This window comes from Colius striatus, chromosome 8 (assembly GCF_028858725.1).
Source record: "Colius striatus isolate bColStr4 chromosome 8, bColStr4.1.hap1, whole genome shotgun sequence".
NCBI lineage: Eukaryota > Metazoa > Chordata > Aves > Coliiformes > Coliidae > Colius > Colius striatus.
The window spans coordinates 7,884,699-7,907,135 of record NC_084766.1 but is presented as its reverse complement, the minus strand read 5'-3'; the positions used below and the strand labels follow the sequence as shown (position 1 = coordinate 7,907,135).

General features: G+C 43.0%; 1 protein-coding gene across 1 annotated transcript in view; it reads right to left on the bottom strand.

Annotated features, from left to right (window-relative positions):
• CDHR1 (cadherin related family member 1) overlaps window positions 1-22,437 on the bottom strand; it is a 43,195-nt gene that overhangs the window by 19,095 nt on the left and 1,663 nt on the right. The window contains exons 3-11 of the mRNA XM_010209180.2: window positions 15,367-15,512; window positions 14,551-14,601; window positions 13,139-13,228; window positions 12,560-12,646; window positions 10,715-10,831; window positions 9,025-9,168; window positions 6,794-6,872; window positions 4,198-4,298; window positions 2,234-2,437 (exon numbers count right to left, since the gene is read on the bottom strand). Coding sequence (XP_010207482.2) covers window positions 2,234-2,437; window positions 4,198-4,298; window positions 6,794-6,872; window positions 9,025-9,168; window positions 10,715-10,831; window positions 12,560-12,646; window positions 13,139-13,228; window positions 14,551-14,601; window positions 15,367-15,512 — 1,019 coding nt within the window. The remainder of the gene's footprint in view (window positions 1-2,233; window positions 2,438-4,197; window positions 4,299-6,793; window positions 6,873-9,024; window positions 9,169-10,714; window positions 10,832-12,559; window positions 12,647-13,138; window positions 13,229-14,550; window positions 14,602-15,366; window positions 15,513-22,437) is intronic.

Sequence of the window (22,437 nt, the reverse complement as noted above, 5' to 3'; positions counted from 1 at the left end):
GTGAAGTGAGAGTCCAAATCCCATAACGTAGACAAACCTTCTAGCCAGACAGGACATGAGAAGCAGCAGTATCTAAAAGGTTACCACCACTTGTGGGAGAGTTGGGAAGAGTGAGCCAGAGACAGTTGGCCAGACTCATTCTTTTAAACCAAACTGGATCACAGAAGAAAAAAGAGGAAATGAGGATTCTCATCTTTCTGCCTTACAGGGGAGGTGGGAAAAGAGCAGAGCCCAGTTCACCAACTCTCTGAGTTCACCAGTTCCTCAAACAATGTCGTTACACTGGGACAAACCTGCCAGATTCACAGCCTGGCTGGTGCCATGTTCTCCCTCTAGCATGGATCCTGACAGGAAGAATTCCTAATAAGAACTTTCAAACAGGATAACTCTAGTTTCAGCTGTATCCCTGGAGGGCTTGTTATGAGCAGTTCTTGCTACAACCTCAGCTTATGTCATAAAGAAAAGTACTCAGCAGTAGTCCTCAAAGAGAAACAGAATGGTCTTGGATCCAAACTGAGTGGTCTGCATTGTTTGGTCACACAAACACCCACAGCTATAGAGATGACAATGAGCTCTCTTTTGCTGGGTAGCAAAGCCAGAGCTGCTGGACTATGGAAAATAGTGCTGATGGGGAAAGTGGGCATTCTGACCATAAAAAGGCCCCTGCACTTGGACTGTACATGACTGAAGGGATGGTGGCATGGGGTGGGGAGAGAACTGCCTCCCTTCAACAGCTGAGTGATTTCTAACAGTGATGTCTACTAAGTCCAGAACTGCTCAGAGCCATGGGACACAGGAAGGAACTGAAGGAACAATAGCACTGAGGTCTGAGCTGTATTTTTGGATGAGGGGGGCAGAGGGAAAAAATTCTGCATATGTTCTTGTAAGTAAAGATGGCATTTCCATCAAACTGTAGGCCTAAAACAGAGCATGCCCACAGCTTCCTCCTCCTCACCTGTCCCATACAATCCCTCAAATGATAGTCACAAATGACTGTGATAGAGAGACACATATATTTCATTTTCTTCTCTATATAGTCCTCTTATGTGGAAGGGAAAACACTGCATTTTGTGCCTTAAGAGAAAAGCAACCCAATCCTCTAAAGTGATGTCTTACACTGATGGTAGTGGGAAGCTTCTTAAGAAATCTGTACTGTGTACTTAGCAATGTTTTTTGCTTATTTTATTGTCTAACTTGCAGTCTGAATATTTTGCCAGCCTACATATGATACATATATATTAGAAGAGATGGGTTTTGTTTCTTTCCTTCTGCAGCAACATCCCCTGTGACGACAGCAGGATAGACGTAGCACTGCTTTGAGAGCAGTCGTTTATCTGCTTGCTGCAGAGCAGCAGGAGGGAGGGCGAAGGAGCCAGTGAGTTTGACAGAGCACAATACAGTCAAAACCGCACAACACTGAGCATAGTTATATAAGAGCACTCTTTCCAATAGTAATACAGTTCTCAGATGCATTAAGCTTTTCTCTTGTCACCACATAACCTCGGGATAACTGGGATGGATGCCATTCATACAGTATTTAGCTTAGGGATCCCTATAGCAACCATCACCATAGTATCTATGGGCATCACAGGTCAGTGAGATAGCAGGCTGAGATGGATGGAGTCTTCTTTCCTTTTCCTTTATCTGATTAGAGTTACTTTGGCCCTAGCATAATTTTTAAAATTATCTAAAAATATCACTCCAGTGGGAAGGATTTATCAAAGTATGCACTGCAGGCTGGCTTTGACACAAGGGCCAAAAGGAGAATACATTGTAATAAAACCAAGGTAGGGTATGAACTGTACTGTTTCCAGCAAGGGCTGAGAAGATAGAGACAGCAATTGCACTTGAGATTACTGAAATGATTGGAAACACTTAGCAAATCTCCAAAGGGAATACAGTCTCAGGTGATACTCTGACAACAAGCAAATGTAACCACTAGTCAGGGGAAGTTCATAAGGACCATTCAACTTTAGTCACCACCAGAACTGGGCTGCAGCTCTAGGACTTCTCTTCAACGTAACAGTATATGACACAATAAGTATGACTGCAACATTCTGGGTCCAAACTCTCTGTAGTAGTGGACTCTAGAACTACTATATCTGTCCTAGGCCTTTGAAGAGCTCAGGTGAAACAGTTGAGTTCCTAAAATGCTTTTTCCTCATCTGACAGCTCTTTCTACTCTTTGGAAAATATGTCAGGAAAATCATGAGTCCACATAGTTTCCATTTACCTGATCTGAATCATTGACTGTAATCTTCAGTCCCCTCAGGATTTCACCCTCTGGGGGATGCTCGTACATGGTCAATTCAAACCTGTTCTGGGGACCGTTTTCTCCATAGAAGGTTGGTGGATGGTTGTTGAGGTCGACCACCCGTATGGTCACCATGGCAAAAGCAGACACCGAGATGTCACCTTCTGGACTGATTTCTGATGCCTGAAGGAGGTGAGAAAGAGAGGCAGAAAGAGGAATGATGAAGGTGTAATCTTTTTTCTCAGTTCCATGCTCAGGTATTGTCCTACATGTACAAATCATCCAAATGCACCAACTTGTACAGAGTCAGAGCTTTATATTTCTCTAGAAATCTCCATTTCACACTGGAGTTGATGATGACTAGAAGATTAAGATAATAAATCAATTCAAATAAAACTCCAGTGAAAAAGTTCCCCTCCTCATTTTCTGGGCTTAGTAACTCACCCTGGGTGCAAACACTTCTCTAAAGACAGATAATCTAATAGAGGCAAGATAATTGCTTGCCTAAAGTGTTGATAGGATAGAAAAGGAAGACAATCTTTAAATTTCTTTGGTACCACAGGTAGTTGCTTTTCCCATTGCTGCAAGGATTGCAGCCTTGAAAACTCTGCAAGAAAAATTACTTGTGGTATTTAGAAAAATACTGGATAAGAAAAAAATGGCACTTTTTTGTTTGTTTTTGAGATTTAGTCTCTGTTTCACAATTCTGCTTTGCTGTCTAGACAACTGTAATCTAAACTGGATATAGTTTGGACAGATGAGCAAACCTAGTTCGCATTTTTCTGAACTGAAAGTCTCAATCTGTCTGGGTTTCAACAACTCCAACATGCAGCCTGGTTCACTGCATTGAACCTTAGATGTTCCTTCTGCCAGGACAGAAACTCCAGTTAGTGTTTTTGTAACAAAGCAGCTTTCTCTAGTACACTTTTTTGTTCAAAGGGCTCAAACCCAAAGACATGAGTGCTAAATTTCTCTGAAGATGCTACTCTGGTAACTGAGGCACCTATCTTGGGGAATACAACACCCTTTTGGCTGCTCGGCAGGCTATTGTAGCCTGCATGAGCTCCAGGTCACCGCAGACATAACTAGGAGATCAGAAAAGCTTGCAAAGGCTTAACTGACCCTGTGTTTGAGAAGCTCTAGCAGACTGTAGTAAACCAGAGAGATTAGGGGAAGAATTTAACTCGGACAACTGTGTTTAACTCGGGCAACGGCAACTATATGATCTCCCAGGTACAGCAGCAAGCTGCTTGAAGCAGGCAAGTGCCCTTGGGGATGTTACACTGCTTCTGTCAGTGTGCAAGGCCTAAAAGCTGCCTTCAGACAATAGTGTCCTTACCATGACAAACTCCTGTGGCTGTAAGATATATTTGCTGAAGGAAACTGATATAGTCTTCCCAATTTAACCGCACACTGTTAAACTCTCTGTCTTTAGAAACTCCTTAAAGCAACACAGCCTGTCACACTAATAACAGCTCATCAAGGTGTCAGCAGGTATTTGTATGTGGCTGACCAGTGCTTCAGGAGTGGATGTGGATATGACATTGCACCACCTACCCCAGGCCTATTACTAGTCATAGATTTGACAGTTACCTATCGCATCACACAGAGAGTACAAGACATTAATTCCCAGTTCAGCAATAAAATCTGAGAACACAGAGAAGAGGTATGTACATACAGTAAAGAACGTTGATTCTCTAGACTCAGAGATGAAATTAGGACACAATGACTTCATTTGAAAGAAGTAATTTGAGACATTGAATATCCCAAGGAACAAAAGCAGTTTGTTCTGTTTGTTTTGTTTTATACTATCTGGCACTCTGCTCAAATACAGGAGCTAGTTTCTGAAACACATAAAGTCAGCTATAAATTGAGCTATTTTAGTTAACCACTACTACTCACAGATTTGAGACCATCAGATTTCAAGTGGTCTCAGAACATACCTGAACTTTTAGTTCATACACTTCTTTCTTGAGCTGATTTGGGCTTTTTATAACAGAAATAGCTCCAGTTGTGTTGCCAATTTCAAATGAACCTTCACTTCCTGCAATAAAACCAAGATGCTTTAGTTACCTGCCACACTTCCTTTTTCTGAACAAGCATGAGCAATCATCCTTATCCTTCATTAAGCATATCTTTGTCCATATGTGTATCCACATCTATTCCTAGATCTGAAGCCGCTTCGCAAGATTGAAGCATTTCTATGCCTGGTCACAGTGAGATTAAAACATAGATGAGGGCCAAAAAGGGTTTCTTCCTCTAGGAATGGCTCAGTCGAACTCTGCCTCTATAGGTAGCTGTACTCAATTTCCTCTTCCCACCTTGGCCAGGTTCCCTTCAAGCCTCAGCAACGAGGCATGCAAATTTGGTATTCATTTATATTACATTGTGTTCTTTATATGCTGGTTTAGACAAAAATAGACATTCCTCATTTTAATTAGCAAATGCATAATTAAGTCTCTGAGAAACAAGAACATTTCTCTCACTAATATCAACTAAGGTGAGAAGTCTGACAATCTGCCTGAAAGAAACACAGTCACTCTTTCTGCAGACAGCATCTCTGGAGAAGCATCTTCTGGCCCTAGCCATTCAGCTAAAAAACTCTCTGCCATTGAAAGGGAGAGAGAAAAGCCCTTACAATGAAGGAGATCAAGCCTTCAGAAATAAAGGATGATGACCTGGAAGCCCAGTCATTTTTCTTTTTCTCTAACTCAATTCCAATGCTGACTCTTAAACCACCTGACAGTATCTCGCTTTGCTAATACCTGCAGTAACTGCAACTTCATTAAAGAACAGTAGACACAACATTGAACAGATATTGACCCATACAATGGTCAATTATTAAGACACATTGTCCTGGAAAGTACATCCTGCTTGAGAAGGAGCTTAAGTCGATAGTGGTTTGAAGCCACCATACTTCATGTTATTGTCTAGTTATCACAGGGAAATTGGTAGCTCAGTGTGTGCAGTACTGTGTGTGTTCCTTCATGCAGCATGTTCAGAGGACAGGAGGATTTGCTAAAACTATCCCACACTCCTTAGATAAAAAGTACGTGTAAAGAAATAATTTCTTGTTTGCTGGTCGTTATTTTCTTGCCCTTTGACAACCCAGAGTGCAGGTGTTGGAACAATGGCTTTGCAGTAGTAATGCCAGGGTCTGAGGTGCAGGGGCAGAAACCTGTTCTCTGTTTCTACAACTTCCTATGCACTAAAAGCATATTCCCTTCCCCTCTATTTCATTTCATGCTAACGAGATCCTGTGCTAATGTGTGTGAGGAAAGCCTGCTCTCCATTAAGTCATATTTTGTGCTACTTATCTGTCATCTCCTTCCATTTTCATTTTCCTCACTTTCCTAATCACTTACGATTTTTATCCTATAGCACCTTTTTGGTCCTCCTCCATTTTCTCTGCAAATCTAGTATCTTTGCTCATTAGTTCTATTTCTCTTTGATTAAGGAAGGAAAGCAAAGGCAGGTGAACAGGGGAAAATGTCAATTTCTCCCTTGCCTAGCATATTTTCTTCCGACATTTTACCCCTCATTCTCCACCATTCTTTTCACCTTTCCTCATTTGCCATCTATTCTCTTCTGTAACCTTTTTTTCTTTTTTCTCTCAGTGTTGCTGCCTTCCTTTTACCCTCTTCTATCTATTCCCTTGCACTGAGGAAAAGGAACCTCAGCATGTAGAGTGGTGGGGGTTGGAAGGGACTTTTAGAGATCATCTAGTCAAGGCAAAATCTCCATTGCAAGCCTCTCTCTAGAACTCACTGTTTAGACCAGGTAAGGCAATGAAGAGCTTACTGCCTAGCTCTGCAACTACACCTCAGATTTATGAAATGTGGGGTTCTCTCACACCTGGGAGTCAGGGTGCCAGTTGCCACGGAAGTCTTGTTGTGGAAGAAGAGAGACCCAAACAAAACTAAAGTTGTTGCTTGGAGTTTAGTTGAGCTAAGTTGTTGACTTTGATGGCTAATGAATCATCAGTTTGGCTAAGTCTCACATTTATGCTATTAAAAGATGTGTGGCAGACACTCCCAGAATAGCTGATGAAATGCATTAATCTTCTGAGAACATCTGCTTCCTTCCAGTGCAGTGTACAGGCAATGTCTCTTCACTGGTAAATATGATTTCTTCCCAGAAATCAGAAGTTTCACATTTATCCACTTTAATCACAACACTAACAAAAATATCCCTCGAAATACCAGTCTGGGTCTCCCAATGCATTCCCTCACCTCCCAGATTAAATGACAGAGATGCTTAGTAGCAGTGCTTTCTGAAATGACAAGCAGGCTACTGACACTTAACAAATCAGCAACATTAACAACTCCAAGCATAGTTCTGTGAAGCAGATGCTAAAAATAGTGAATTGTGTCTTGCCTGTTCTCTGTTAGACAGAGCCCTGGAGTTGTTTGAGGCACCTGACACTACTTCATGAGAGTTTGTCTCATCTTTATTAAGCGCTAGCATATCCCATTCTAATTTAATGTCAGCTCTAGTTTCGACTGCCCTTCAGATTTCATACAAGACAAGTCTACTCACCATTCATGATGCGGTAATGAATACTGTTAGGCTTTCCTCTGTCTCCATCAAGAGCAACAACAGTAAGGACCTCAGAGCCCTGGGAAGAAAAGGGAAATCACAGCTTGTATGCTGAGACCAAAGAGCAGTGAATTTGCAACTGCATGTTAATAAATTGAGCTCCTGTAAGTCTTTCTGCAGTGAGATGTGTGGGAGAGACTGGGTACTTTTGCTCGTGCTGTATGGAGGGGGCAGTGGGGGCCGTTGACTGCTGCCCAGGCAAAACCAGTGCTTGGCTTTGCAGAGCAGGAGCTGGATGCTCCTTGGTGGGCCAACGGGAGAGGCCGCAGAAGTAGTTGGAAGCCGTGGCCAGGGACACCTACCTTGAGCCAGAGACTTGGACACAGCATTTGGAGTAACCTACCAGAGACTCAAGGTTTCATTTGGATCACTACCAAGATTCCATGCAGTAGCTGCTGTGCAGGGTGCTGGTGTCACTGTGTGTCCTGTGTCCACATAGTGAGCTGAGACACAGGCAGCTGCTGGGGAGTCATCGTGGCATTTTGGTCCTGCCTAATTGAGTTTAGGCAGGCAGCAAAAACAAACAGATCACAAAGCATTTTGCCCACAGAACATTTAGGACATAAAATTGTGATGATGTGGTGATTTAACTGTCCTTAAACCTCCACCGTCTGTCTTTCTGCACAAGTAACGTGGCTGTAGGCCATACGTGCACAATTCGTGTGCTGGAGACCGTTTGCTTGTGTGACTGTTCCCATCAACTCAGAGGGATGATGACTGTCAGCATCAAAATGCCCACCTAAGTGGCAGTGAGCAATCTAGGCCTCTGAACAAAAGTGTTACTCTTTGGAGCTGCAAAAATAGACAACATTGAAGCTACTGTCAGTTAATCACAAAGGGCAGTAAGGGGCATTTTCATCACAACCCTGGATTGAATTTTTCAAATAAGAGCAAGGTTCTTAGAGCAACTGGAAACACAGAACTGTATTTATTATCATTTATGCTGAAAGTTGCAATAAAATCTGCCTACTGGGCAAAATGCTCTGCAGTCCCTTTGAAGGTGACAAACTACTTGTAAATCCTTACAAGTCCACCAAGGAGAAAAGAAGCAAGTTTACAAAATTAACACCCAGTGTGTAAACAACCCTGAAATCATTCAGTGCATGCATCTCTGTGGAGTTCATTCTAACAGCAAAACCCACACTGGGAAGGACTGATTTGTTCTTGCATCATTATAATATCACAATGGTATAAGTTATGAGCTCAAGCTGGATGTAATTAACATTTATTGACTCCCACAGTAAACAATAACTCCTGTGTGCTCTTGAAAGTTATTTCAAAATCTATATGTAAGTATGCAGGATAAATCAATATACATAATACCATTCACTCTGAACACCTGCAAAGTACACAAGCCTTATTCCTCTGCCCTGCTGAGTCATAGCAGCCTGTGTACTGAATTCCAGTACAGAGTCATGCAAGGGCTGCAGTGTACATGGAGTCCTGGACAGAAAGTAAAGACACAATCTTTCCTGCAACTCAAGGGAAGATGAGGAAAACAGTGTACAATTAAACTGCCAGAGAGATCAACAGTCGTATGTTGGGTAGTTTCATGAGTAGATGCCATTTCTCAGCCTATGTGTGAAGAAACTGTTAATAAATCTCATGTGGGTGAAAGCTGATCCGCACAATACCATGCTACTGCTTAGATACAGAGAAAATTAATTGGCTTGCAGCTTCAAGAATAGTGTGTAGCTGAAATCATCATGGTGGCTATAACAAACTGATTTGCTAAGCTGTATCTCCACACTTTGTACAACCAGCTATTGGTACCAGCCTGCTCAGCTGGATCATCATGAGACCACACAGCACAGAAACACAGAAGCTAATAGCATGATGTGTTCAGGTGAAGTAACTAGCAACCTGCCTAAGCCTTCAGACAAATATCTCTGCAGGTCTCATCTATAGAAGAGCTTTTAGTCACTGAGCTTAGACTAACATAAACGGGTAGAAGTCTTTTCTACTTTAATGACAGCAACAGGAAGACTTGCATGGCAAATTGTAAGGGATGTAATAACAAGTCTGAGATTTGGGCAGCTCATTTCACCTAGGAGTCAAATCAGAATTTAGGTCTCGATTTCCAGTAAAGCCTGTGATAAAAGCCATAGGCCATCTTGACTGAGATGTGAAAGGTTGCAATTGTTCTCCTACAGGCAAAACCCAGCACTTACTGCGAGTGTATCCTCATAGACATATCCATAGTAAGGAGTCCCAATGAACATGGGAGGAGTGTCCTGAACATCCTCCACATTGACAGTAACTGTTGTTGTGGCTGAAAACACTTTGTTGTCTCCTCTGAGCTTCCCACCACCATCCTAGAAGAGAAGTCATCATCAGATCCCTTTGATGAAACATATCTGCAAAACAGCTTAGGAGCCTTCAGAAGCACAGTCATAGGAATCCCTTCTCTCAACATAGGGACTAATTTCTGCTGCCCCCTTCCCTTGTCTTTCCCATCTGTCCTGCTCCCTCTCTGGTTAGAAGACAGCTTGCAATGTGTCAGAAGTAACTTCTTATATTAAAAGTGGTTGTGTCCATATAAGCAGTCATACATGACCTTTTATCAGCAACACAGTGGACAGGAAAAGTTATTTTGTGGGGAAAAAAAGAATCCTAGAACTGATGCAGAAAGTTAGTGACTAAGGTCTACAGCTTTTCATTCCACATATAGTCTAGTCATAAACACAAGACAATCCATAGTAGCAAGGTAATGCATTTCTAGGGGGAAATTAAACAGTGCACATGATCAAAGTCTCCTAAGGACTCTTACATGATAAAGTGAAAGCACAGAGGAGCTGTGTAGCCAAGAACTGTTAGACAGCCACAGTGTCTAACAGTCTAAACAGTCTCTGGGGACCTGACTACAACCAGCTCTGTGGTACTGACACAGTGGAGCAAATTAGAAAGATGACTTGCAATTTCAGAAGCTTTTAACACCCTCAGTCTCAGAGCACCAGCCCGAGGTCAGTAGCCATGCTGGTGTATAAGAGTGCAAATTGTTCAGCATGTCTGCTCTATCAATTCTAAACGTTCAATGTTTTAGAAAAGATAAGCTCTTCTTTGTCCTCCCTAATGCCCCAAAGGCAGCATTTAAGCCAAATGTTACTTCTCAAATGACCCCAGTTTAAATAAATACATTAAAAGATCTGTATGTTTTCCATAAAACACAAGGAACTCAAAGCCCTCATAAATAACAGCAAAACTGTCCTTTTCCAACTCATGTGAGTCTGTCTGTGTGACAGGTCCCCACAGGATCCCGAGAGCCTTTACTTCAAGATCCATAAACTTGTAATGCCTAATGAATCCTGAACCGTGCCACAGGCACAGCCCTGCTGAGAGTGACAGTGGTGAGAAAGGATGTGCAATATTTGCAGGATTGTGCCACAAGGCAGTAGAGAAGTGGAAGAAAGAAACATGCACAGATATTTCCAGAAAATAAGTCCATCATCTGAACCGCACTGGGTCTAGCAATGCCCTGTTACTGTGGCTAATACCTACCTGCCTGCCTGCCAAGGGTTTGCCCTTGTTGCAGCACGGCCATGTCCCTGGCAGCACAAAGGAGCCCTGAGCACCTCCATTTGCCCAAAGGCTGATGCTTCTTGAAGCTGTGACTGCATACACTAACCCTTCACTTCTAGGAGCCTCTCAAAATGCACAAATGACTTTCTGCAGTGGGGCTCACTATCCTTGGCACTAGGCCCCGAGTGAAATGTGGGAAACCCACTCTCAAATGCCTCCAGATGTTATGCTTCATGTTTCAGCAGCCCTTTAAGTCACACTTGTATTTGAACTAATCAGCTCTACTCAAAAACACCCTCCCACACACACATCTCCTCTAGTTTCAGATAAAAAGCTTTCTACCTTGGCTACGACGACCACAAAATGTGTTCTTGATTTCTCGTAGTCCAGGGTGACCCCTGCTTTGATGCGCAGGACACCGCTGTGCCGGTCTATTGTAAACTTATTAGCATGGATGTTCTAGAAGCAAAGCAAAGAAGAAATAGCCAGAGATTACAGGTATGGAAATAAGATTGCCATAGGGATTCATCTTTTATTTCATCTGCTAAGGGAAATGACTGGAATAACGATAAAGTTTGGGTGAATAATGTATTTGATGAATTTTCCCTCTCTGTGTTTATGAACAATTCATGAACCAACCACAAGTCTCTCATTATTCAGAATAAATCAGTTACCTGCAATGTAGATTTTGTTTAATCTTTTAGCATTTGAAATCTTCAGCTTTGGTTAACACAGTTCATTGAATGGAATGAGGGAGGAAGGTTTAACAGAAGAGAAAAGATGAGGAGAAAAGGAAGAAGAAAAAGGTTTTCTCCCTTAGTGTTTCAAGTTCTACTGGCTTAATAAAAAAATCAGGAAGGTGTTTTGATGATTTCTGTGATACAGAAATAAAATCTGAAAGACATCTGATTTCCAAAAATGCCTAAAACTTGTCTCACAGAATCTTAAGGGTTGGAAGGGACCTCCCCCTCCATTCTTCTGGACTGGAGCCATCTATAAACCTTCTCCATTTGGGTACCCATACACAATGGCCACTCTCAGATAATCTTGGCCTTTTCAGTAGATGTCACTACCTGCCAACATCAGATTTTGGAGAGGTTTTTTTTCTTCTACTACAACTTGAGAATTCCCAGAGACTGTGCCAGAAGACAGGGAAAAATTTTTTTTTCTTCAACAAATACATCTATCTTGTATCCTTTTTGCCTCACAAATACATCAACTAGACATAGAAGTTTGTAATTGCTGTATCTAACAGGACACTGGAGAGATCCCTGTGGAAAATGGAATCCTGCACATGCTGTATTTTAAGTAGATCATAACTAGTGAAATCAAAACTCAATTTCAAGATGGCACTCAAGGTTTTCTTTCACAGTATGCTCAAGCTCTTAACAGGATTAGCTTTAGTGCTATGCAGATATCTCCCATCTTGTTTCCATATTTGTATCCAAAGTAAATATTGCAACAAATTGGCTTTGTCTCGTTGTTTGGGTTTTTTAATTTTTGTTTTTGTTGTTTTATTTTTTTCTGTTGTCTCTTGAATGAGGGTGACTGCAGCTAATCCAAATGAAGGTGCTCATAGGAAGAAGGAATTTGAAGGATACAATGCAAAAAGTTGCCCTTTTGGCATGCAGAAGATCTGTATTACACAGAAATTAATCTTTAATTATGTAGCTTTTTCTGTTCTTCACCAGAGGGCAATAACTGAAAGGCTGGTTCCCAGCAAGCATGTCATGCCAATGAGAAAATATAGTACCTCATATTTCCCTCTGTGATCCAGGTCTCAATTATGCACCAACCTGTTCCAACAAAGTGCCCGTTTGTGTTTCCAGTGCATTTTGCTCTCTAAAGCAAGCCACTTCTTGCTATAAAAATCCCATATGCATACAAGACTACAAATAAGAGTTGCTCTCCCTGTGACTCCAATGACAAGGCATGCCATCAGGAGTCCTGCAAGCACAGGAGTGACAGTGGCAACTCCAGCTCCTCCTTCTGCCTGCCTGATTGCACTTGGCTGTTTGCAATCGGACAATATCTGTTTGGTCAGTGCTTGTTTTCTTGTGCATGGTACAAAATTGATCCCATACACACTAGCAGCAGGGTCAGTCCTAAAAATCTCCTTTTTTTAACATGATTTCTGAGTTCTCAGTAAATGAGAGATGATTTTTGAAGGTACAGTTAATACCTTACCTGCAAGAAGTAGGTGATGCTTCCTCCAGAACCCGTGTCTTTGTCAATTGCTTCAATCTTAAAGATGCTGCTGCCAGAGGGAGCATTCTGTAACCAGAAGAGTTTCCAGAAGTTTCCACACAGAAGTGGAAAACCAGGCAAGTTGGAAGAAATGAAAAATGATCAAAAAGGAGGCCAGAAAAGAGTGGGATAGTATAGGGAATATAAATGCAATAAGCAGAAAGAAAAGAGGGAAATGATTAAAAATGGAGAAAAACAAAGAAGAACATGAAGGAAGAAACACTTTTTGAATAAAAACGACAGGAAATCTCAGCTAAGACAGAGCACATCACATATATTCTGAGGTCAATTCTAAAAGGTCCTGATGACATGCCTTGGAGATTACCCAGAAAATAGCACACCTCAAGTACCTACAGACTTATTCCCTAAGTTTACAGTGAATATTAAATATCTACCCAAACCTTAAAATGAAAGAATGCAAGTCAGTCCTGCATATCTTGTTATTTTACTGAAAACATACTATTTCCTCTTTACATCCTATTGAAATACACTTCCAGTACGCAAAGGAACTCCACCAACCTCTGGGACTTGGACTATGTAAGGAGTATTGATGAACTCCGGGCTCTCATCATTAGCGTCCATGACAAGGATCCTGACTTTTTCAGAAACCTGGAGTAGAATATGAAGAACATATTATGACTCAAGTTGATTTTCAACATGTACCTGCTCATTTGCTTACTAAGGAGTAGTCAAAGGCAATGAAAAATCATGTTGCAATAGGATATCTTTGCACTATCAAAATTGAGCACATAAAATATAGCAAATCCATAATACAGAAGAATTTGTTTTGTGGAGAACACACAGATATCTCCAAACTAACTAAAGACTCTCAGAGTACTTTATGAATTACAAATTGGGACTGGTTGTCAAAAGTCTTTTTCCTTCCTCATGACATTCAACATACCATGATGTATTCTATGAGAATACGTAAAAAGACTATAAAAGTTGGTACCTGACAGCAAAGAGCATTGATTAATGCCTCATTTGATATTACAACACTAGCATGCATAATTTGGATGGACAGAAACATGCTACCAATAGATAACAATTCATCTAGAATGCAATGGGTGTCGTCTTTCTAGGAATACAGAAGCAAATATATCTGACCAACAAAACTTCCCAGTTGCTTGCAAGTGGACATATAGGTGTGGCCCCATTATTTCCTATTTACAGAGATTTCCAGGGCAGTTGTGCCTGTGGGATGATGGCACCTCCCAAACAGTTCTTGTAGTAATCTCAATTAATTTGTTTGAGATGAGGAAGAGCTCTAGAGTTACCCAGTCTTGTGGACAGTAAGAGGGTCACACTATTGTGGCACCTCTAGTGATGATGTCCATGTCCTCTTATTGGGAGATTAATATCCTGTCTGTGACAGCATTCATCCATAAACAAAAAACACCAAGGGAATTTGTGTAACTGAGATTGGAAGATTGTGTAATGCCTCAGAGAAGTCCTTAGTGATTAGACGTGATAAAAGCTTTATTCAGTAGCAGACAAGGAAACATTCACCACCTTAGCCTCAGCAAAACTTAATGCCATGCTAGGGAACCACTGCGAGGGCGGAGGGCCAATCAACTCTCAGGTGTCCAACACTAGCTCCTGTAAAGCCATACATTTCTCCAAAGAGCATCTAGATCTTTCTTAGGTTCAAAGCTACTGAGCTGACAATGAAACTTCATAGGAAACTGCTGTAATTCTACAGGCCACAAAGTCAGTCTTTCAGCCCACACCACGTTGTAACTAAATAGCCAAGCAAGAAGCTGGGGTGAGACTTGAGTTACTGGGAGTTCAGTGGATTTTGAAACAGGAGGTAGGACTCCAATGAAATTGTGTTTTCTGATAAAACAAGACATTCTCTATAAGGAAATTTAATTGGAGGGGGTATGTGGGAACAGATAGTTTGACAAGATACAGCATAATTAAATACTTACTGTACTCAGGCCATCTGAAATACTGACAATGACTTCAATCTCATCTTCCTTCTGCAAACCAAAAAAATTCCCTTGTCAGAGAGATGGTGTTTACCACAAAGCAATCACAGCAGAGGAAGACCCCTTGGAGCCTCCAGCTGTGGGGCTCCTTGGCCTTTCTGTGGCTACCATGATGGTTGTTTTGGGAATCCTGTTGTGCTGTAAAGCACTAGTGAAAATCAGTCATCTTTTTCAAGAAACGCTCCCTAAAAAAAGCTCAATTGGTTCAAAATTCTTCTGTGTCGGTGTACAGTATTTTGAAGGGTTTACTAAGTAATCTGTGCCCTTCTCTGGGAGAGAAACACGAAGTGTTCAATGCCTGTGTTCCCAAAATAATGTTACCTTTAGGCCACTATTGCTGGGAACTTCTGTAACCCATGTGGTGACATGGGCTAAAGGGCTATTAGAAGTGTCCTGGAACACTGCTTACACAAAACTCTGCTTCATCCTCATGACAGGACAGTCTCCTGTCTGAAGATTAGAGGAATGTAACTACCCCTAAGCTCTTGATGGGGTACTTGTGGGAGAAGATAGAAATGAAGTGTAAACTCTTTTGGCCAAAAACTGGACAGACAGCTGCCAATAAAATTCAATAGCAGTGGCAGCGGTACAAGTTAACTGGAAAACAATGTGATGGGTGAAGTATAATGTCTCAGAATTGCAAAACAAATTACATGTTTTGAGGGCAAAAATGTTGGTATTGTCTCTCAACGCCACAGATCAAATGAAGCTGAAGGAAACTTGAGAAACACACCAAGTGGTGCCATTTCACTGTACCTCTCTGTCAAGCTCCTCGATCAGCGTAACATTCCCAAGGTTTTTGTCAACAGCAAAGTAGCGTCTCGATCCCGCTTCATAGGCCAGGTTGTATGTCACGGGATCCCCTTCCGGGTCAGTTCCATTCAGAGTGTACACATGGGTACCTGAAAAATTGGCATCCAACAGAATTCCCCTTCAATCAGTAAATATTTCTTTGGTGTGTTCCTCAGGAACTTATCTACTCTGCACTAGGCAAAGCTTTTGTGAATCAAACCCACTTATGGGGAAACAGAGGTAAGCAGACAGTTTCACAGTTCCATAGTCCTGGTTGTCACTCTTTGTCCTGCACTTTATACAGTTTATCAGTGCTGGTTTCTCTCACTTTAGGCCCTTTCCTATGCAACCACACCTAGATCAATACTGTTCACATTGTAGTGTTTAGATGAGAAGCTCCTGACTGAACCTAGGTTGAGTCAGAAGTGATGCTGTTGTTGGACTGGGTGACAATCTCAGCAGTACCAAAAGGCCCTCACACACCTTTGCTCTGTGCAATTGCAGATGAGCAGGCAGAGGATCCTGCAACTGACAGCAGCAGCCCCAGAGGACTGTGCCCAGGCTCCAAAGCTCAGCAGATTCAAGGACATTTGCAGACTTTTCCACTTGCAGAACTAATGGATGCCAAAGTCTTCTTTCCTACTTCACTCCCACTCATTAGTTCCCTCTCATTAAATTCTCTACTTGACACATCTACTCACGCTCATACCAACGAATAAATCCTCCAAACTAAATTCATCAACGTATTTCTTTCACAAGCAGGGAAAAGAGAGATTGTTACTTCTATTTTTAAACATTTGAGGACTTGGTGCCAGTTTTTTTCAGTAAGCTGTCTTTGTTTATTAGAAGTGATACTTCCTGGGCAAGCTAGAACACCCATATTTTCAAAACATGGTGACAGTTTCTTAGTATTGTTTTTTAAACTTAGATGCCTGTCATTCCACTGTGCATTAGTAACAAAATTAATACTCCTATGCTTTAATAATAATATTAATAGGGCTGGAGCACCTTTCCTATGAAGACAGGCTGAAAGAGCTGGAGCTCTTCAGCCTAGAGATAAGAAGGCTCTGGAAGACCTCATAGTTGCCTTCTGTTACCTAAAAGGGCCTACAAGAAAGCCAGAGAGGGACATTTACAAGGGCAAAGAAATGGAAGGAGAAGAACAAACTGGGGCTGATATAAAAGAGTGTCCTGAAAGGACACCTGCCTCCTGATATACCTGTCTACAAATTTTAAGACTGTTAAGGTTCTGCAGCGCCAGCACTGTGTTTCTTCTTTTTAAAAGCTTTGTCTTAATACCAGAGCTGGGGCCAAATAGAGAACTCAGGTGTCACTTGCCAGCACTTCACTGACATCTTTATCAATTCAGTGCTTTTCTTCAGGCTTTATTGGTCGTTGGAAGTTCTTACTGCCCATTACAAGTTGTTTTTCTGTCCTTCTTCACTTTTTCTGTCACTTCCAGAGGGGTTGTGGAGTCTCCTTCCTTGGAGGTCTTCAAGACCCGCCTGGACATGTTCCTGTGTGACCTGATCTAGGTGACCCTGCTTCTGCAAGGGGGTTGGACTAGATGATCTCTAAAGGTCTCTTCCAATCCCTCCCATTCTATGATTCCACTTCGTGCACTGCTGGCTGTGCTGTCCATTTCTAGCCAGTGCAGAGGTCTGCAGTGCTGTCTGTGTAGTGGGAACAGAGGATGGCCACCACAACCATGTGTCTGTGCTCTCTCAGAGCCTGTGGGCAACAGACAGGAACAAGGGCTGGTGCTGTGACTGGGGCTGCCCTGAGGGACCAGCACTAGCAGGACACCAACTGCACACCACTCCTCTGGGACCACGGGGCCTGTGCTATTAGAGCTTGGGAAAGTTTAGGTGAATACATTTGAACCTGGGCTTATTCTTCCAGTCTCACAATTTTCTCTCCTACATTTTCTAGGAATTTCCTTATAAGGACAACAGGAATTTTATCGCTGTGAGATATGAGAAGAAATATTGTTATTGGTACTGACTGAGGTTACTGAAGGACAGTAATTACAGACTGAAGGATATCATTGATCTTTACACTGGAATGGTTGCTTCTTAGCTAAAGCTCATACTTCTTCATTTGTCATAACACAGGATAGTTGTTGCTTTTTAAATTGGATTGTGGATCAAAATTTCTCTTCTAATTCATTACAATTCCTAATTTTGTCTGATTTTTAATTTCAGTGGACAATAGTCTCCATGTCATTAACACCCTGGGAACACTTCTCAGCACTGTGTTAATGCCAATTAAAAATCTCCTCTCAGTGTGCTGCCTCCACTTGCTGAAAAGGAAATAAATAAAAAAAACTCCAGCTAAAATCTTATCAGTGAGTACCAAGTGAACAGCCTCTCACTGGCAGAAAGATAAGGGAAGTCTTTACCCAGGGATATGGCACATGCTGTGTAAGGGCTCTGGTCAGAAGAGCAGGATGCTCTGAGTAGCCAGGGGATGGTGCAGCATGCTGGCCTGGGGAAGTAGTGGGGAGCTGCGTGCTGCTCCCTGAGCCATGCCAGGCCTTCACTCTGTTTCCAGTTCCATCTTAACACTCATTTCCTCTTTGCTCCGGTCACTCAGGCTGAATGGCTGTCTCATGATGCTATGGATCCATTTTACTTCATTTCTGATGTAAATTTATTTACAGCCAGCCTCTGTCCATGTGCTCTGGGTCTGGTTTTGCCCTCGCACTGAAGACACACTCTCTGCTGTATGGAACTCCAATTCCTTCCCTGCCAGCCTCAACAAGCCACACACAGTTTGAGCTCGGGCCCAGTCCTCCTGTTGTTCTTAGCCACCACAGCTGTCATCTGTTAACAAGATGCTGAGAGGGATGTCCATGACCATGCTCCCAGGGCAGGACAGCTCTCTTAGCTCTCTTCCCACTGTCACAGCAAACATCATCTCACCAGGGTTATGTGCCTGTGCTCTGTCTGTCTTGGCCAAAGGCTCACCAGGAAAGGTGATGGGCAGGTAACACAGCTTGCTTTACACTGCAAGCACAGGGGACCTCAGGCTCCAGGAAAACATGGACCATACACCAAAACTACCTAAAAAATTACTCCTTTCCCATTCCCTACTAGCTACTCCTTCCCGAGCACACTCAGGTGACTCCTGCTCCCTCCCTGAACCCCAGCACACCGTGCTGGCTGGCAAAGTGAAGACATGACCAGGATCATCAGCCCAAAAGCTGTGTCTGCTACAGCAGCAGCTGAAAAAGGCTCCACAGCAACAAGCCCTGCAGGGGAAGAGGGGGATTCGTCAGCAAGTACTCAGCATGGGACCCGAAATATCACCCCGCAGATAGGCCCGATGTGTCCCCATGGCACCCACAGCAACCAGCTCCTGGGAGCTCCAGGAAGAAGACATTTGAAGGCAAGTTTCTGATGTCCCTGCAGTTTCTGTTAGAAGCATAAGAACAAAAGCAAAGGCTGTAGCACTTGCACGTCCTCAGTACATCTCTTTGCAGGTGAGCTCTGTTTTGCAGAGCATTAGCTCTGCTGCAGCAAGGCAGAAGATAGGCTGCATGTAATGGTTTTGTTCTGAGAGCTCCTAGCTTTCCCAGGAGGGAGATTTTAGTTTCTGCAAAATGTTGAATATTTCTGCACCTTCAATCAATTTAACCTTTCAGGAGGCATCTGAATGTGAGGTCTCAGTGGGGCTCTAGATTCCAAGATGCAGCTTGTCCATGTCTGTCATCCTTTCTATTCAGAAAGGAATTGTAACTGAGAAGAGAAACACATTAATTCTCTCACTCAGATTTTTTTTTTTTATGACAAAGTTTGCTGGAAATAAATTGTAGGCAGAAAAAAAAAAAAGATCTTTGCAGGTTCAGGTACTGTGTCTGTGCTGGATGAAATACAGAAACACATATAGGGAGATGTCATAATGCCAGGGTGGCATTGCTGAGCACAGACCAACAGGCCAGGAAACACATTAGCAGGAGATACAGTTTGGGGAGCAGCAGAATGACAGAAACAGAGAAGGAACAGTAGGTACTAGAGAGGAAAAGAGGGCTTTCCTCAGCCAGCTGTGAATGACAGGAAGAAATTAAACCAGGAGCATGCAGGTACAACAAGGGAAGCTTGAAGGATGGAAGGACCTGAAGCAGTCAGCTGGTGGTAGGTAGCTGGCTGCTGGAGCTTTGATCAAAGAGCTGCTACTGCAAACTGGCCTTAATGGGAGGGAGTGCATACTTGAGGCCATGGGAAAAAACAGAAAGGAAAAATGTGAGGATGAGAGGCATGCAAAGATCTCTAGAGCACTGATGGTGCTTGGGCTTTGAGAGAGTAATGGGCTTAGGCCTTCTGAGCATGCTTCAATCTCTTGCTCTGCAGCTGTCCTCAGTCCCACTCTGTGCCCACTATGAGGATTAATGAGGTAAGATGAAACAAACAACCTGAAATAGCATCCCACACATGCCCTAAGACCTTGATTAGGAGCACACGCACATTTTGTATGTACACAGGCAACTCTTGGCAAAGAGCTAATGACCCACCTGCTCTGCCAAACAGCCACAGAAACTGCAACTGCTATTTCAGTTCATAACTTTTGCCATTCTTAAATCTGTCACTGGAAAGGGCTGCTCTTCTGGCCCTTCTTACCTCAAGGGGTCTCATGCCATGCAGCAATAAATAGGATCTAGGAAGCTGCAGACACTTTCAAGCTTTCACACAGAAATACTACTTGCTGTTCTTATGATAATTTACATCACAATGTATGTAACTTGCTAGATCACAACTATCTGTTAGTAAACACAACTGCACAAGGGAAAAGAAGGTCAAGGTAAGGATGGTATGAGCATGATAACGTGATTTTCTTGAATTTTATGCTGCAGCACTGCACTTTCTCTTTCTACAGTCACATAGAGAGTCTGTCGTCTCTTTGGTGCTCTAAAAAGTTGCATGTCCCTTGTCTGCAGATGCCTGGAAATGTAACTAACACACACCACTTTGCCAATTACTTGCAATCTCAGTGGGGCCAAAGACTGTGGAATTCCTGGAGGTTTATGAAAGCTGCTGTTCATGGCATTGATCATGATCATCAGATCAGACACTGGCTGCTGCCAAGAAAACCATTCTGCCTACCACTCCAAATTTTATGTAAGCACGGGGAAGACCTAATGGCAGTCTGCCCATTTTTGTAGCGCCTGAGTGAAACCATCCAGAATCAAACACATGGAAGGTTTAACTCTCCTCTTTTGTCACTGATTGTCCTGCTCAAACTGAAAGACGATTGATGGAGCATGGATGCTCGGGACGAGCTTGGGGCTGTGCTGAGGTGAGCTGTGGGCAGCAGCAGCCGTTTACATTGAGCAAACTTCAAGAAGCCACGTCCCACTATGATTCTGTGATTCCCTAAGGGCTTTCAGAAGACAGGACCCTGCAGCACTTAGAGCTTTTACCAAGGTTTTCTGGGAATGAGGCCAGAGAAGCTCTGGCAGCTGTGTGGCAAAGCTACCATGCTTGGAGTTCTCAAAAGTAAGCTCTTCTCTCCCTTTCGCAAGGGTTTCCCTAGGCCCTCTTCAAAAGCCTAAAAACTCAACACCTCCTAATCTTTCATCTCAGATAAATGCTTTTGGTGGCACCTTTGAAGCTTTAAGCCACAAGTGGCTTCTCTCCACATTTATACAGTAAATTATAAGTACAAACCAGCCAACATAAACACATGTAAACACATTCTGGATGAAGCCAACAGGCACGAGCATGGCAGCATTGAAAAAGGAGCAGCTTGAACTTTATCACTGCTGCAACCAAAGCATAAGGTCTCCAGGGACCTCTGTCTACGTCGTCTGGTTGCTAATGTCACAAAAGGACAAGCAGAGACCCATCACATACTTGTCACTGTTCTCACTCAGGCTAGTTACAAGAACACTAACACAAGCTCTGATCCCTCACACTGCTGTTTTGCTGTTGAGGGATGATGCTTTCCTTCTCGGCCTGCCCACAGCCCCAGATCAAATACATTGGAAAATTACTGCTGTGCTTTGCTGCTACAAGGAGTGCTGTCATCTGAGAGACCTTGTGGTCTTGCAGTCCCAGTAGGAAGGGCTCTTCTTCCCTGTGCTGCAGCCCAATGCCATCTTCAGCTGCCCATCTCCAGGCAGCTGGCTGGAGGTTGCCAGCAGTGGCTGGGGGAGGCTGATGCTGTGGCTGGCCCTGGACTATGATGGCAAGTGGGTGAGTTGTACTGCCTGTGCTTGAGGGGTGGAGTTGGCAAACACCACCTTAAACAAGCTGTGTTGGGGCCTGGTTTGTAGCTGTCTGGCATTACAAGCCTTAACTACACTCTAAGATGAGTGATTCCACTGGTGAATCTTACTCCAGCAATCAGCAGAGCCATCCAGATCATCAGGGCTGAGCAAGCGTGGTTTCCATGTAAAACTGGGCAGAAGGACAGCAAAAATGGCAGCTCCTTCATCTGCCTCTGGCTTTTGCAAGTGCCAGTACATTACTGTTGGCCTTCAGCTGAGATTTCCACTTAAGCTTGACCAAGCTTATAGCAAATCCCTGCTGCATCATAAGCAAGCTCTTTTAAAGTTCATCATCTCGATGCGTCACTTCTATGCTGAGAGTCACCTTCCCCCCCCCCTCTTCTCTGGCTGAGCAGGTAAAGAAGCCATTGCTTCTCAATCACCCTCTCCCCAGGCTAGGGCATGCCCAGTGTAGATCTTGGTTGGCATTAACACCACTGGGCCAGAAATGGAGACTTTGGGCAACACCCAGGCATCTGCTTCCCAAAGCAGTGAGTGAACCTGGTCATGTTTAGGAAGGCAAAGGTGGTGTTGGGCTTTCAGAGGAGGCTGTGGCCCCTGGAACTTTCCCTCTTCTGCACCTCCCCTGGGAGCAGAGGGGTTTGGGTGCACTCTTCCACACATACATCTCTCCTCTATGCATGAGGTAGCTAATAAATGGGTGCTCTGGTACTTCATATGCAATATCTAAACACTTTTCTGATTTAGCCTGTAAGAGCTACAAATGGGAGCAAATCTGAAACAAGACCTCAGTGTGATATTTGAAG